We start from the raw sequence: 13,543 nt of genomic DNA on the forward strand, positions 1-13,543 counted from the left end.
CGCGAAGAAAACAAAAATAACGACTTTATTCAACAATTCATCTCCTCTGTGTCTCTCCTCATCACCGTAGTGCCATTTTGGAGAATATCCGCTGAACGTAAACTGCGTATGCTATTCTGTGTCAGCCGCGACACAAGGATACGTGGGGGGGGCTCAATTTTTTCAGATTAATGCAGATTTTGCACACAAACAGCTCTTAAAGAGTCCCGTTTTTATGTAGTCTGTTGATTTTTGTTCATGATATTCAGCTCCAATAAATGGTTTGCAAAAAAGGGTAAGACACAGGATAAATGTTTGATATCCTTATTTAATGCATGGTTCTGCTCTAAGCATGTAAGTTACAAGTTTGTGAAAGGACTTCCAGTGCCAGGTAAATGTAAAGCAGATTATGAATATACTTAAGATTCACAAATACCAAAACAACGTGTCTATACCAGACGCGAGCGGCGCGATGTGACAAAAGCAAATAGAATCCAGTGATGTTCTCTGCTGTGGATGCGGCACGACGCGATGCGGCAAATCCATGACAGTAAACTGATGCCGCGTTCTATTTCTGAGGAACCCCAGCGCTCTGACACAAAAAACAATTTCAAATATTCATAAAAGAATCGTGAAAAAATTGTTTCCTCAAAAATATTAAGCAGCACAAATGTTTACAACATTGATAATAATCAGAAGTGTTTACTGAGCAGCAAATCAGCATATTAGAATGATTTCTGAAGGGTCATATGACACTGAAGACTGGAGTAATGATGCTAAAAATTCGTCTTTGATCACAGGAATACAGTAGTCTATATGTTAAAACATTCAAGACAGCACTTTTTAAAACTAAATTTCAATATCGTGATAATACCGCATACCGTGATAAAAGCATTAGCAATTAATTGCAACATGAAAATTTGATACCGGCATATCCCTAGTTCTTTTATGAATCTTTGCAAATCGCCTTTCCTAATTACGTGCTAGTTAGCAAGTTACATGGCTAAAGTACACAGTCTCATGAGAACGGCTCATCACCCCAACTGAAGAGAGGGGTGGGGTAAACAGAGCTCATTAGCATTTAAAGGAACATGCACTAAAACGGGTTGCTGAAAACAGAGCTGATTTTGACAAGGTAAAAAGGGTGTTGTTTTACACTACCATTGAGAAATTTTAACCAAAGTATGTTATAGACTTTTCATTAAGACCCTAAAGAATCATATCAACTTGTGGGAAATGGGCATCCGATGACCCCTTTAAGGATTCTTTGAATAGAAAGTTCAAAAGAATATAATTTAAATAACAGAACATTTAAAACATTGCTAAGCCATTGTTGTCAAAAACAAGAAAAGTGGATGCAAGTATCGTTCTCTTTTGAAGCCATACGTACTCTATATTTGTGAGATTGAAAATGTGGCAAGTTTGAAAAATGCAACTGCAAACGAAATATGAGAAGCATTGTGGAGGGAAAGATTTTCAGTAAATAACGTCTTTAATTACACGTCTGTTACCCACACATGGCTATCATATGACTTCAGGAGACTTAGACAAGTTATGTGGCCGCCTTCTATGATACTCTCATTCTGCTTTTTTTTTCCCGGTCCCTTTTGTGTGTTTGCATATGTGTATGTGAAGAAAAAAAAACAATACGGGCTCAAACTGACATGAGGGTGAGTAAATGATGACAAAACTTTGGTTTCCATGTGAACTATCCCTTTAATGATTCAAAATGGATCGACTTTGTGTATTCTTAGAAATAATGCTCTCACTCATTTTTCTTTTCGTTTTCTTCCTTCCTGTGTCACTGTCTGTTTCTTTCCCTTTTTTCCCTCTCTCTCTGGTTGCCAAGAGAGAGTGAGTGGGTGTGTATTTGCGGGGATAGTTGTTAGAGCGATGAGGAGGTCTTCCTTGTATTTTGTTGTCATGGCAACTTTGGCCACTTGATATCCCATACACGTGGGGTTGAAGCACCCCATCTCCTGATACTTCACATGCTCATGCACGCACTCATTTCTTTGAGTGCTCTCACAACACATCCATGTATTAAGCCGCCTTGTCTGGGCAACATGCACACACACAGTGTTAAGTAATTTGCAAAGAGGTGTAAATCTGGAAGCTTATGTGTGAATACACATAATTCCACGGCATTTAACATGAGCATGCATTACATAATGTGTATCGTGTTGCAGGTTAAGAATGTGTTCAAACATTTGAAAGTCTATTGGTTACAAGTAGGGCTGGGTATCGTTTAAACATTTTCGATACCGATACTGATACCTTGACTTCAATACCGGTTCCTGAACGATACTTTTTTCGATACCAATTTTATGAAATCAATTTTAACAAGAAAACTTTGGTTTCATTTTTCAGCTTGTTGTTTGTACAGACTAGGGGTAGAACAACTTCTGATTTTTTAAAGTCGACTTTTATGTGATGAAAGTCGAGTCGAAGTCGACTAGTCGCTGATGACGTCATTAATGAACAAATAAGTCTGGAGCTGTGACAAACACCTTGTGTACAGCTATGGCATATGACACAGCGCTGCCCACATGGCTATTGCTTGTATAACCAGCTAATTTTTATCAGTTCTTTTGTCGTTGGGTCGTTATATTTCTCACAGATTTCTGCTCGTTCTAAATCAAATACAGATAAAGTAGCACAGTAAAGATTACATTTATATGAATACATTAGTGTGAGCGATTGCGTGTGTGAATTAATTCTACCTGGCAGCATTTCTCTACTATTAGTGAAGCTGTGGGATTTAGTTAAGAAATATATGCTTGAACTTTACTGCACGTTGACGTGGACAATGACGCAGAAGTATAAATGAAAACTGACGCATAGCCTACGGCGTAAAGGCTACGGCGTAGGTCCGACGCAGAAGTATAAATCAGCCTTAAATCAGCCTTGAGCGCGTGTGCGTTAGATATAGTGAAGACGTGCGTTAGTTTAGAACTCTTCTAATTTTTTTTTTTTTTATTGTAGATGTAAATATGATTTTTTTATATATTAGAATGAGTACATTACAATATAAATTTATTAGAATGAGTACATTATTGTTTATGGGCTTAAAAACAAGATGCAAACAATCAGAATATTGTACCTGGTGGGGAGTGCACAATGTAAACATGAAACATATGCCATTACCTATACTGTACTGTGGTACAGTTTTGGAGGCCCTTCATAATGCAGAGGTCAACTGCCTGCTCTGCCGATAGTTAGAAATGGCACTATAGTGAGCAGTGTTTAATAAACAGCTGTTTTTCTCAATTCTGCTAAGATGAAATTCAGTGCAGTCATGTATTGTGATACGCATCGTATCGTGGCCTCTGTATCGTGATACGTATCGTATCGTGACTTTGCTGGTCAAAAGTGGAAAGCCTTGATCAAAAATTTACATTTACACACAAACTGACCAGCGACCGCAACTTTCAGACGCCATATTTATTTATTTTTTTAGCTTAACTGTCACAGAATGGAATGCACAGGATTGTGGGATATCAAAGGCAGCGAAGGATACATCTGTGCTGCCTTCAAAAATCGGCCAGATGAAGGCATCTCAGGAGACAGGAACTGAAGCTAACATTGAATTCGGACGTGCCTTAATGCCTTCCTACCTTGGAATGCGTCTTCCGAAAGCAGCATTTTTCAGTTTTCAGATGCAGCCTATGTGTGTGCTTTGCAGTGCAGCAGCGTATTAGATTAGAACGGCAATTAACTTACCTATACAATAAGCTGTTTAAAACGTGCATTCTCCCGTTCAATTTCGAGCATCCAGTTATATAATCACACGTCTTGTGGAGCGCTTTCAGAGTATGCATTTATTTGTCATTTTAACTGTTTGGAAACGGAGCGAATGTTGGAAGTCCTTATCCTAAGATTTCTTATCCTACGAAATCCTTATCCTAAGTCCTAAGATTTCTTATCCTGTTGCGCCCTCTATAGGACCAGCGACTAGTTGACGTCAAGCTTAAAGCGTCATGGCAGAGAATTGAAGTCGATTAGTCGGTGCAACCCCTAATACAGATTCAAAGACTCATCTCCTGAGCCACTGCACAAAGGAACAAAATGTAACCAACACAATAAATCAGTGCAAATAGTTTTAATAAAGCTCAAATAGTCTTCAGTTTACACATCTGTTAGGCTACATTTACACTAGTGCGTGTTCGTTTTAAAACGCATAGCTCAGACAGAATCATCATTTCTATTCATTTTCCACTGATTTACTGATGAGCATTAGCAGCTTCCAGCGCTGTCTGCCTGTGTTCTCTCTTCCATGATCACTGCTCTGACTCCGAGGTAATAACATTTTTAATTTCAGCAACATTACATTGCCAAAACACACATTAGACGGCAATCGGAAGTTATTACAAATACTCAAAGGTGGTTTAACGTGTGTTTTGAGTAAAAGCGGAATATAAATCTTATTTATTGGCTTATGTAGCATGATGCTACAGTGTGCATGAATGGTCACGTAACACGCACTTTCGTTCGTGTAGTATGAACGGACATCTGCATATGATCGGAACTCCACGCAGCTCCTGCGCTACTCTCCATTGGAATTGAATGACTTCCGAATGGCAAGATGTTTTTCGATACTCAATGGTATCGAGGCAATTCTGTCGGTGCCTAAAAAGTATCGAACTCGATACCCAGCCCTAGTTACAGGCAGAACTTCTTATTAAGATCCTAAAATTGAGCGTGTATGCGAGAGAAAGATTATTGCTAGTTTTACACCAAAGAGTTAATGGACTGATGGATTGTAACAGCGCCATGAGAAAGGAGGAGGAGGAGTGTGTGCAGACCTGCAGGGCTCCTGAGAGTCGTGCTAGTGCACTCAGCTGTGATTGTACACACATAATTGCTATCTCCTGAAACTGGTACAGCCTGTAGGACAGGCCTTTGACTGACCTTACCGAATATTTAACACGCCCACACAGTTACTGAAGGGCACATGTGAGATTTGGAGACTGAATTTGATCGTTAACGTTGTCTGTGAGTCTACGGCTCTAAGAATTTGAACAGTCATTAACTCTCTCTCTGTCTTTCTCTCTCTCCGCAGCTCCTCCCCCCAGCAGATTTAACCGGAGAGTGTCGGGTGAGTTCTGTTTGACGTCATTGCACTAATCATGTGGTTTAAAGTGTGTGCGTGTGTCAGTTAAGTGCTCTGCCTTTCCGTCATTTCCCCTCGTGTTTGTTTTATAGTAATTACGTTGCTGGTATGCCCACTCATTCTGCCCCTTTCAGTTGTGTTCCAGTGAAAAAATCCCCTCTTTCAACATACACATTCCTTTAATGTGGGATTTTTAGAGTCCCACGTCATCATATGAAGGAATCTACATATGCTACCTGTAAAGACATGTTTAACGCAGCGAGAAGAATACTCTTTTTCATAGTTGAACATCCTGCCTGTAGTTTTTAGTTAAAATATCTATTTATTTGTTTGTTTTTAACAAATTAAAGTTGTTTCTCCTTTTCTGCAAAGTACGTACACTAGCATTAAAAAGTTTGGGGTCGCTAAGATTTTTAGAAAGACGTCTCTTATGCTCACCAAGGCTGCATTTGTTTGATCAAATTATAAAATGTAAATTATTCCTGTGATGCAAAAGCTGGATTTTCAGCAGCCATTACTTCAGTCTTTAGTGTCCCGTGATCCTTCAGAAATCATACTAATATGTTGATTTGGTGCTTGAGAAACATTTATTATTATTATTATCATTGTGGAAAACAGTTGTGCTGCTTAATATTTTTGTAAAAACTGTTATACATTGTATTTCAGTATTCTTGATGAATAGTAAGTTCAAAAGAATGGCATTTATTTTAAAAAGGAAGCTTTTGTAACACTAAGTGCCTTTACTGTCACTTTTGATCCATTTAATGCCTCCTTGATGTATAAAAATATTTGTATTACTGACCCCATACCTTTGAACGTATGTGTAACAAATAAAATAAAAATTAATGAAGGCTTGCCATTATTTTCTTTTTAAGCTGTTTTATTTATTGCAAAAAGCCAATTAAAAAAAAAATACAAAATACAAGAAAATGTTTTATTACACCATGCTTTCTATGTCCCTTGAACAATATAAATATTTTGTACTTCATATTTTGGAGTCTCTGTCATTAAAAAGTTTGAAACCCAAGTTTGAAAAAGTTTTTCACTTGCATGCGGCTTTGTTTATGACTTTTGTCAAGTAAATAGTCATTTATTTGTATAGTGTGTGCGGAGGCCTTTAACCCTGATGATGATGAGGAAGACTCTGAGCCGAGAGTTGTCCATCCAAAAACAGATGATCAGCGTTGTAGATTACAGGAGGCCTGCAAGGACATTCTGCTGTTCAAGGCTCTTGATCAGGTACACACACTCACACACACAGATATGAGGGCTATAATACTGTAAACGGTTGTATCACTCCTGGACTCATTGCAGGCCAGTCAGTCAGGTTTGGTTTGCATGTGCGACTGATCACACGTGCCTTACTTAAACTGCCACTGTCAGTTCATCATGTTAGAGGAACATATTGTTTATTTAACGTACTGTTACTTGAACTGATTTGCATTGTTTATTTTCTGCTGATGTCATGTAGCACGTATAAGTTGTACTCTGGTCAGTGGATAATAAATGTTCGATGAAGTATTTGAAGGTTAACCAGAGCGTGTAATCGGGTTTCCAAAATGGGAATATTTGCATTGCTTTGAATTTGTAACACTTGCAGATAAGAATGTTATTGTATGTTATGTAATATTATGATATTGCTATGATAGCAATTCTTCCCCTTAAAAACTTCTGTAATAAATTCACAATCTTCAGCCATAAATATCAGGAAAATGACCCGTGTTAGTTTTGTGAAAGTACTTTTTTCCTGTCTGTCAAAGGACTTTCTCACATTCATTCTGCACTATTTTTTAAATGTTAGTCTATGTTCACATGCATGTGAACATCAATGCTGTTTTTTCCCCTCTTGTTCATTCAGCATCTTGCACCATGAGTGTTGAGTTTTTAAGATGGCGTGTCAAGATTAAAAGAATGTTGAAACCACTCTGTTCCATTCTGCTGCACTCTATCTAGCAGTCGTGTGAACCCTAAGAAACGTGCCTGTTTTTAAAAAAAATATGTCCAGTAGTTTTGTATATCCCTACAGTGGATGCTAAATATGTACTGTATGATCCAGAAATGCATTTCCTTCATCAGACTCTTTGTCTCTTTCTGGTATAGGAGCAGTTTTCAGAGGTGCTGGACGCCATGTTTGAGGTTCTTGTGCAGCCACAAGATCACGTCATTGATCAGGGAGATGATGGAGATAACTTTTATGTAATTGAGAGGTATGTATTTTTATAAACCGTTCTGCCAGTGTGTCTGTGATACTCTTGTACAGAAGGGCTGGTTTATGAGAGTTTAACAATTTTGCATATATCTTTGATTATTTTAAAACTGATTAATCTCTCAGTTGTTTCCTGTTTCAGATTTTGAAAATTACGCTTTTTAATTCCCGCATTTCATGTAAGAATTATGCATGTTTTGCCTAATGCTCTATTTCTAACAATAAATGCATTTACTGCTACAGGATACTTTGTTACTGTTTCTTTATAAAAAATATTTTTACTTGCACTACATACTGTAAGCACTTTGTAATTGTTTGTTTAAATTGTTTAAATGTTTAAATTAAAAGCTACAGTAACTATTACTGTTCAGTGACTTGCTGTTAGGAGAGTTTGTTTTTCAAATTGGCAACATTTACATTATTTTGAATTTATAACACCTGCAGATTTGAATTTGACAATAGTATTATGCTAATCTTACATTATAGCAGTAATGTGATACCCTCTGTCCAGATGAAAAGCACCTCTTAACCGCATGGAGCTGCACTTCACCTGGCACCCTGGCCATGCAAAACTATATATGGTTATAACCTTCTCTGAAGTGGGACTTTTTCACTACTGTAAAGTGGTGAATGTTTATTGTGCACAGACACAGTTATTTGATATTGCCATTCAGTTATTTGCATTAGTGATTTTATTGATTATAGCAGCTGTAATCATGATGTGACTCAATTTGAATTCAATAAAGGAACTGAGATGTTTCGGGAAGCAATTTATGTGAATTCCTATTCATTGTTTATCACAAACCATAACAGTATTCCTCATATTGATTGTCAATACCTATAGGTCAGGATATCTGAATGAAGTGTAGTAGCTACATAATCACTACCACAACCGTAACTGAATATATGTTTGTTGTGTATTTGCAGGGGTGTGTATGATATTGTGGTACAGAAGGATGGTGTGGGCTGCTGTGTGGGTCAGTATAATAATAAGGGCAGTTTTGGAGAACTGGCCCTCATGTACAACACTCCACGTGCTGCAACCATCATTGCTAAAGAGGAGGGAGCCCTCTGGGGACTGGTGAGTGCTGAGAGAGCAAGTGAGCTGACAGCAAACCCTGTTGACTTAGTGTTCTGTAACAGCACCATCTTGTGGACATGTGGTTGAAACACTGAATGACTGCAGCTTCACTTTCACAAAGCAGCAATTTCATTGTACATGCAACAAATATGAAGACTGAAAGTGTGTCACAAGAATAATTGCAGTATGTCTGCTTCAGGATCGGGCAACGTTCCGAAGACTCGTAGTGAAGAACAATGCGAAGAAGAGAAGGATGTATGAATGCTTTATCGAGTCTGTCCCACTACTCAAATCGCTAGAGGTGAGAAAATTATTGTACATTTATTATTTTGCCAAACATGTTTTTAGTGTTTCTGTGAAAGAGTGTCAGGTAACACTGAAGAAAAACCTTAGAATGATGAGACCTGAAGAGATGCATATTAGACCACTAACGAAATGATCATATACTTACCCATCTTTATATCTCATAGATTTCTGAGCGGATGAAGATTGTTGATGTGCTGGGTGTAAAATCATTTCAGGATGGAGAGCGGATCATTATGCAGGTGAACTTTACAGTTGCCCTAAAAAGTAGTTCTTGGAAGTGTATGAATGTCATTGGCCATCAACATAGTGTTATTTATTTTAAAGACTACACATTTCAAACAAAAGGTAGGTTTCAAAGGTAAAATAATAGGTATGCCATTCAAAATTATGACAAAGTATTGTGACACTGTCTGGTTGTCAAATGTTAACAGAACATTTTCCAAGTTATTGTGACAACCGCCATCTTTTGTTATTCTGCTAGAACACCTGTCAGAATTAATAATTAATAACTAATTTGAATTTTATACAGTACTCTCACATAAAGCAATATATGGACATAGCAAATGTCTGAATCATTCAGAACAAATTTAAATCATTGTTTATATATATATTTATATAAATGTAAATTATCCCCCAGCCCTGAACTATTAAATGTGGACTTAAGCATTAATATTAACATTATGATTTTCTGTAAAGCTGCTTTGAAACAAAAAGAAAAAAAATGTGCTTAGCAAAATAAAAATGATTTCATTCATCTACTAAAAATCACCAGAAATTTTATTTTGAAAAATGCCATATATTGTGCATTGTATTATCTAATGCCATTGTTCATGTATCTCTATACATATAAGATGCATTTAGTTTGAGTCGGTGGATGGTGCTATTGAGAATCTTGCTATCCTCTGTTTAGCTGTCACACACTTGAGCAGCTACAGCGTGTCTGAAAGAACCAACAGACACACGGCAGCTGCACTTATAGCACTGTAATAATAGAGCAGAAATGAAGATCAGGACTCTGACTGATGCTATTGTATGATTAATCATTACTATTATGGGCTGCTCTATAACCAGGGCGATAAGGCTGATTGCTTCTACGTTGTGGAGTCTGGAGAGGTGAAGATTATGATGAAGAGCAAAGTGAGTTCCTTTATCTTTCTTTGTCTCTTGCATTGTGTTAAATTACACCTTTTAAACTCCTTTAATGTGCTGAAAAAAGTTCAGATGTTCCTTTTCAGATTTTTATTTTTTATTCAGTTAAATACTTTCAGTCCCAGATTAAAATGTAGATACAGCCATACATAGACTGTTTCTCCTCAACAAGGGGAAGTCGTGGCCTAATGGTTAGAGAGTTGGACTCGTAACCCAAAGGTTGCGGGTTCGAGTCTCGTACCGGCAGGGATTGTAGGTGGGGGGAGTGAATGTACAGCGCTCTCCCACCTTCAATACCACGACTGAGGTGCCCTTGAGCAAGGCACCGAACCCCCAACTGCTCCCCGGGCGCCGCAGCATAAATGGCTGCCCACTGCTCCGGGTGTGTGTTCACGGTGTGTGTGTGTTCACTGCTGTGTGTGTGCACTTTGGATGGGTTAAATGCAGAGCACTAATTCCAAGTATGGGTCACCACTTTTTCACAATCTTTGAATCACTTTGAATGAGTTTAGTTTATGTTTAGGATGGGACTATATGTTTGGCATCCAATTATTTTTGCATAAAGTTCAATTTTTAATTTTGCCCCAAATTTAAATGTTCTCTCAGACAAAAGCAGACAGACAGGATAACGCTGAGGTGGAGATCGCTCGCTGCAGTAGAGGGCAGTATTTCGGAGAACTTGCTCTCGTTACTAATAAACCGCGTGCTGCCTCAGCCTATGCTATAGGGGACATCAAATGCTTGGGTAAGTTTCTCTGAGTCCATCTGACTTACATTTTTGCATTGAAATGTGCGCCGTGTGCTCCATTAATGTCATATGACTGATGTTTGTGTTTCAGTGATCGACATACAAGCCTTCGAGCGTTTGCTGGGGCCCTGCAAAGAGATCATGAAGAGGAATATCGCCCACTATGAGGAGCAGCTGGTGGCTCTGTTTGGATCCAGTGTGGACCTGAGGGACTGAGACAGACTGGCCGTGCCTTTCACACACACACACACACACACACACTATACAACACGACACATAGGTTATACACTCCCAAAACATTTTGTAGGCACACATTCCTTTTTATGTGCACTCATTCTTCAGCCAACACACTCACTCTTTCAAATCATACCTCACACACACACACACACACACGCCTGATGTCATTGCGTCAGCTGCTCAGTACGAAATAGAAACATTACCAGCTCAACTGCTGTGACCCTGAACCAACCACAGCCTGGAAAGGACATACGCGCACACACACAAACACACACATTCACTTACACCAAAAATTCCCAGCCAAGGACCCATCCTTTCTCATGGTCACTTGCAGTCACAACAAAGAAAAGAGAAAAAGAGACAAGATAAAAGAATATATGTTTAAACAAGAAAAAAGTTGATATCTTTCAATAAAAAAATTCAAAAAATCGTAAAAATTTAACATTTTAGAGCATTTTATGATAATGCAAAGCTTTGATAAACTTGTTTAAATATGACCTGTTTCCTTTCCCTGCTGTTGATGCATAAAAGTTTTTGGTGGTATCCACAGTGACAGATTTTTCTCACTTAAAACTCCACATGTTGTATTGATTAATGTATTACTATTATTATCATTATTATTATTATTACATATTATTTTTGTTGAAGGTTGACCCGCTGTTACACCACCCCCTAATTGGAGGATGCGAGGCCGAATCTAGTGCAAATTTTCCCTTTAGTCTTTCTGAATGAGTCGTCCTGAAAAATAAAGCAGACATTTTGGTAACCTGCTGGGACTCTTATGTTGCGTGTGCGTGTGCGTGTGCGTGTGCGTGTGTGTGTGTGTGTGTGTGTTGGAAGGTGCAGTCTGTAATTACAGGAACAGTGCCATTTAAATGTCAGGAATTAGTTTTGTGTTTGTAATCTTTTGAATGGAGACACCAGTGTTTTGGAATGGAGTGTTATTTTTTCCCCCCCTTTAGGGCGTTAGTTGGCTATTAGTTGGTTATCATCATTGAGGGTTGGCTAGTTTCAGCATTTACTGATTGTACTTTTAATAAACTTTGGATAAATCAGTGTGTTTGCTTTTATTTGGGGATTTAGTTTTTCTTTAGGGAGGGGGTGTGGGGTGTAGTGTTCTGAAACATGGTCATTAATTCTTTGATGCAAGATGTCTACTAAAAATTCAGTCTACAGATTGCATTTAATGACAAAACTGGTCATGGGCCAGGCATTTTGGATATTTTTGGGTACACTATTCTTTTATTGCATTTGGGGGGAAATTAAATTTTGTTATTGTTTTCAAGTAAACAGTCAAGCTTTTCCATTTTGATTTTATAATTTTTGAATCATTATTCAGACTGAGTATAGCTAAAGTTCACATCACCCTACTGTCACCAGAGCCTATGAGACATGTGAACTAGACATGAAAATGATGTGACCCTGGACCACAAAACCAGTCATAAGTGTCAAATAAATTTACAAAATATCTTCATGGAACATGATCTTTACTTAATATCCTAATGATTTTTGGCATAAAAGAAAAATCGATAATTTTGACCCATACAATGTATTTTTGGCTATTGCTACAAATATAGCTGTGCGACTTAAGACTGGTTTTGTGGTCCAGGGTCACATTTGTCATGTAAATTCATCTTTGCAGTCCTGGCTATTGGTAACATTTGGTAATAAAAACTAGTTCTGAGATTCTTCTGGAGGTTTGAGAAGAGTACACTCTAAATGGCAGTATTGACGCCATACATTGTAGTTGTTATGTCAATGAAAAAATGTTGAAAGAAATGTACCTTTATTGGTTATCATTTACTTTTCCCCACAATTACCTGAGGGTAAAACATTAAATTGTGTTTTCGTTTTTTGAAACTTCTTGCCAGCTCTGAGACACTTTGCTTGGCAGTCCTGTCCTTTTCTTAGCAAAATTCACTGTCACAATTCATTTTGAATTTCTGTAGTACTTTTGATACCGTGTTCACAAACACCTATTTGGTTTTTAAAGTGGTTCCATTGTGTTCAGCATTAAGAATGATTAAATGGGATATATGCAACATTTGTAGTAAAATTAAATGGTTTGGTTCAACATACCTGTTGATCAAAAAATGCCTTTAGATATTTTTTATGTAGTTAACACTTGTAACACTTCTGGCTCAACACTTATGTGAAAATCTAATTGTCCTCATTTTTTTGGTAATTGATCAACCTTGCCTGAACTTTACATCGACAAGGAAGCATGCTATGTATTCTATGTAAGGAGAAATGACTAAATTCGTTTCAGATGGGGTGTAGGCCTCCTTATTTATGCTAAAGTCACACAAGCCACTGCTAAATTATATCATTTCTAAAACTTCTGGAACAACTGTAGTTATTTTCATAATGTATCAGCATTCCTGAGAAAGATTTATTTGTTAGTTTATTTGGTGTGTGTGTGTGATATTTTTAATTGTTAGCTTATGTAAGTCTTTGAATGTTGCATTACATCTTACTGTTTTTCCAGCATCTCACACCATTAGCATGAAGTGTTTAAATCAAGACAACACAAGAATCATTCAGTTTCAGCTGAGTTTGTTATGTCAGTAAATGGCATTTAATGTACAGCATTTTGCAAGCCATCATGGCATAATATGTTCTTTATTTTAAATATGTATTTGATTTCTGTCATATGGTTTATCATATAAGGTTTATAGCAGGTGTTAACAGTGATTAACAAGCGTTAATTGTGAAGGGCGGGGT

General features: G+C 37.6%; 1 protein-coding gene across 1 annotated transcript in view; it reads left to right on the plus strand.

Moving 5' to 3' along the window:
- The window catches only part of prkar2aa (protein kinase, cAMP-dependent, regulatory, type II, alpha A), a 28,328-nt gene extending 16,453 nt beyond the window's left edge, over window positions 1-11,875 (plus strand). Inside the window, exons 2-10 of the mRNA XM_016524294.1 lie at window positions 5,042-5,077; window positions 6,195-6,331; window positions 7,193-7,299; window positions 8,226-8,379; window positions 8,579-8,680; window positions 8,850-8,924; window positions 9,757-9,822; window positions 10,441-10,579; window positions 10,674-11,875. Coding sequence (XP_016379780.1) covers window positions 5,042-5,077; window positions 6,195-6,331; window positions 7,193-7,299; window positions 8,226-8,379; window positions 8,579-8,680; window positions 8,850-8,924; window positions 9,757-9,822; window positions 10,441-10,579; window positions 10,674-10,798 — 941 coding nt within the window. The 3' untranslated portion in view covers window positions 10,799-11,875. The remainder of the gene's footprint in view (window positions 1-5,041; window positions 5,078-6,194; window positions 6,332-7,192; window positions 7,300-8,225; window positions 8,380-8,578; window positions 8,681-8,849; window positions 8,925-9,756; window positions 9,823-10,440; window positions 10,580-10,673) is intronic.
- The last annotated feature ends 1,668 nt before the right edge of the window (window positions 11,876-13,543 follow it).

The sequence above is a fragment of the Sinocyclocheilus rhinocerous genome, unplaced genomic scaffold (genome assembly GCF_001515625.1).
Source record: "Sinocyclocheilus rhinocerous isolate Xijiao unplaced genomic scaffold, SAMN03320098_v1.1 scaffold2645, whole genome shotgun sequence".
NCBI classification, from domain to species: Eukaryota; Metazoa; Chordata; class Actinopteri; order Cypriniformes; family Cyprinidae; genus Sinocyclocheilus; species Sinocyclocheilus rhinocerous.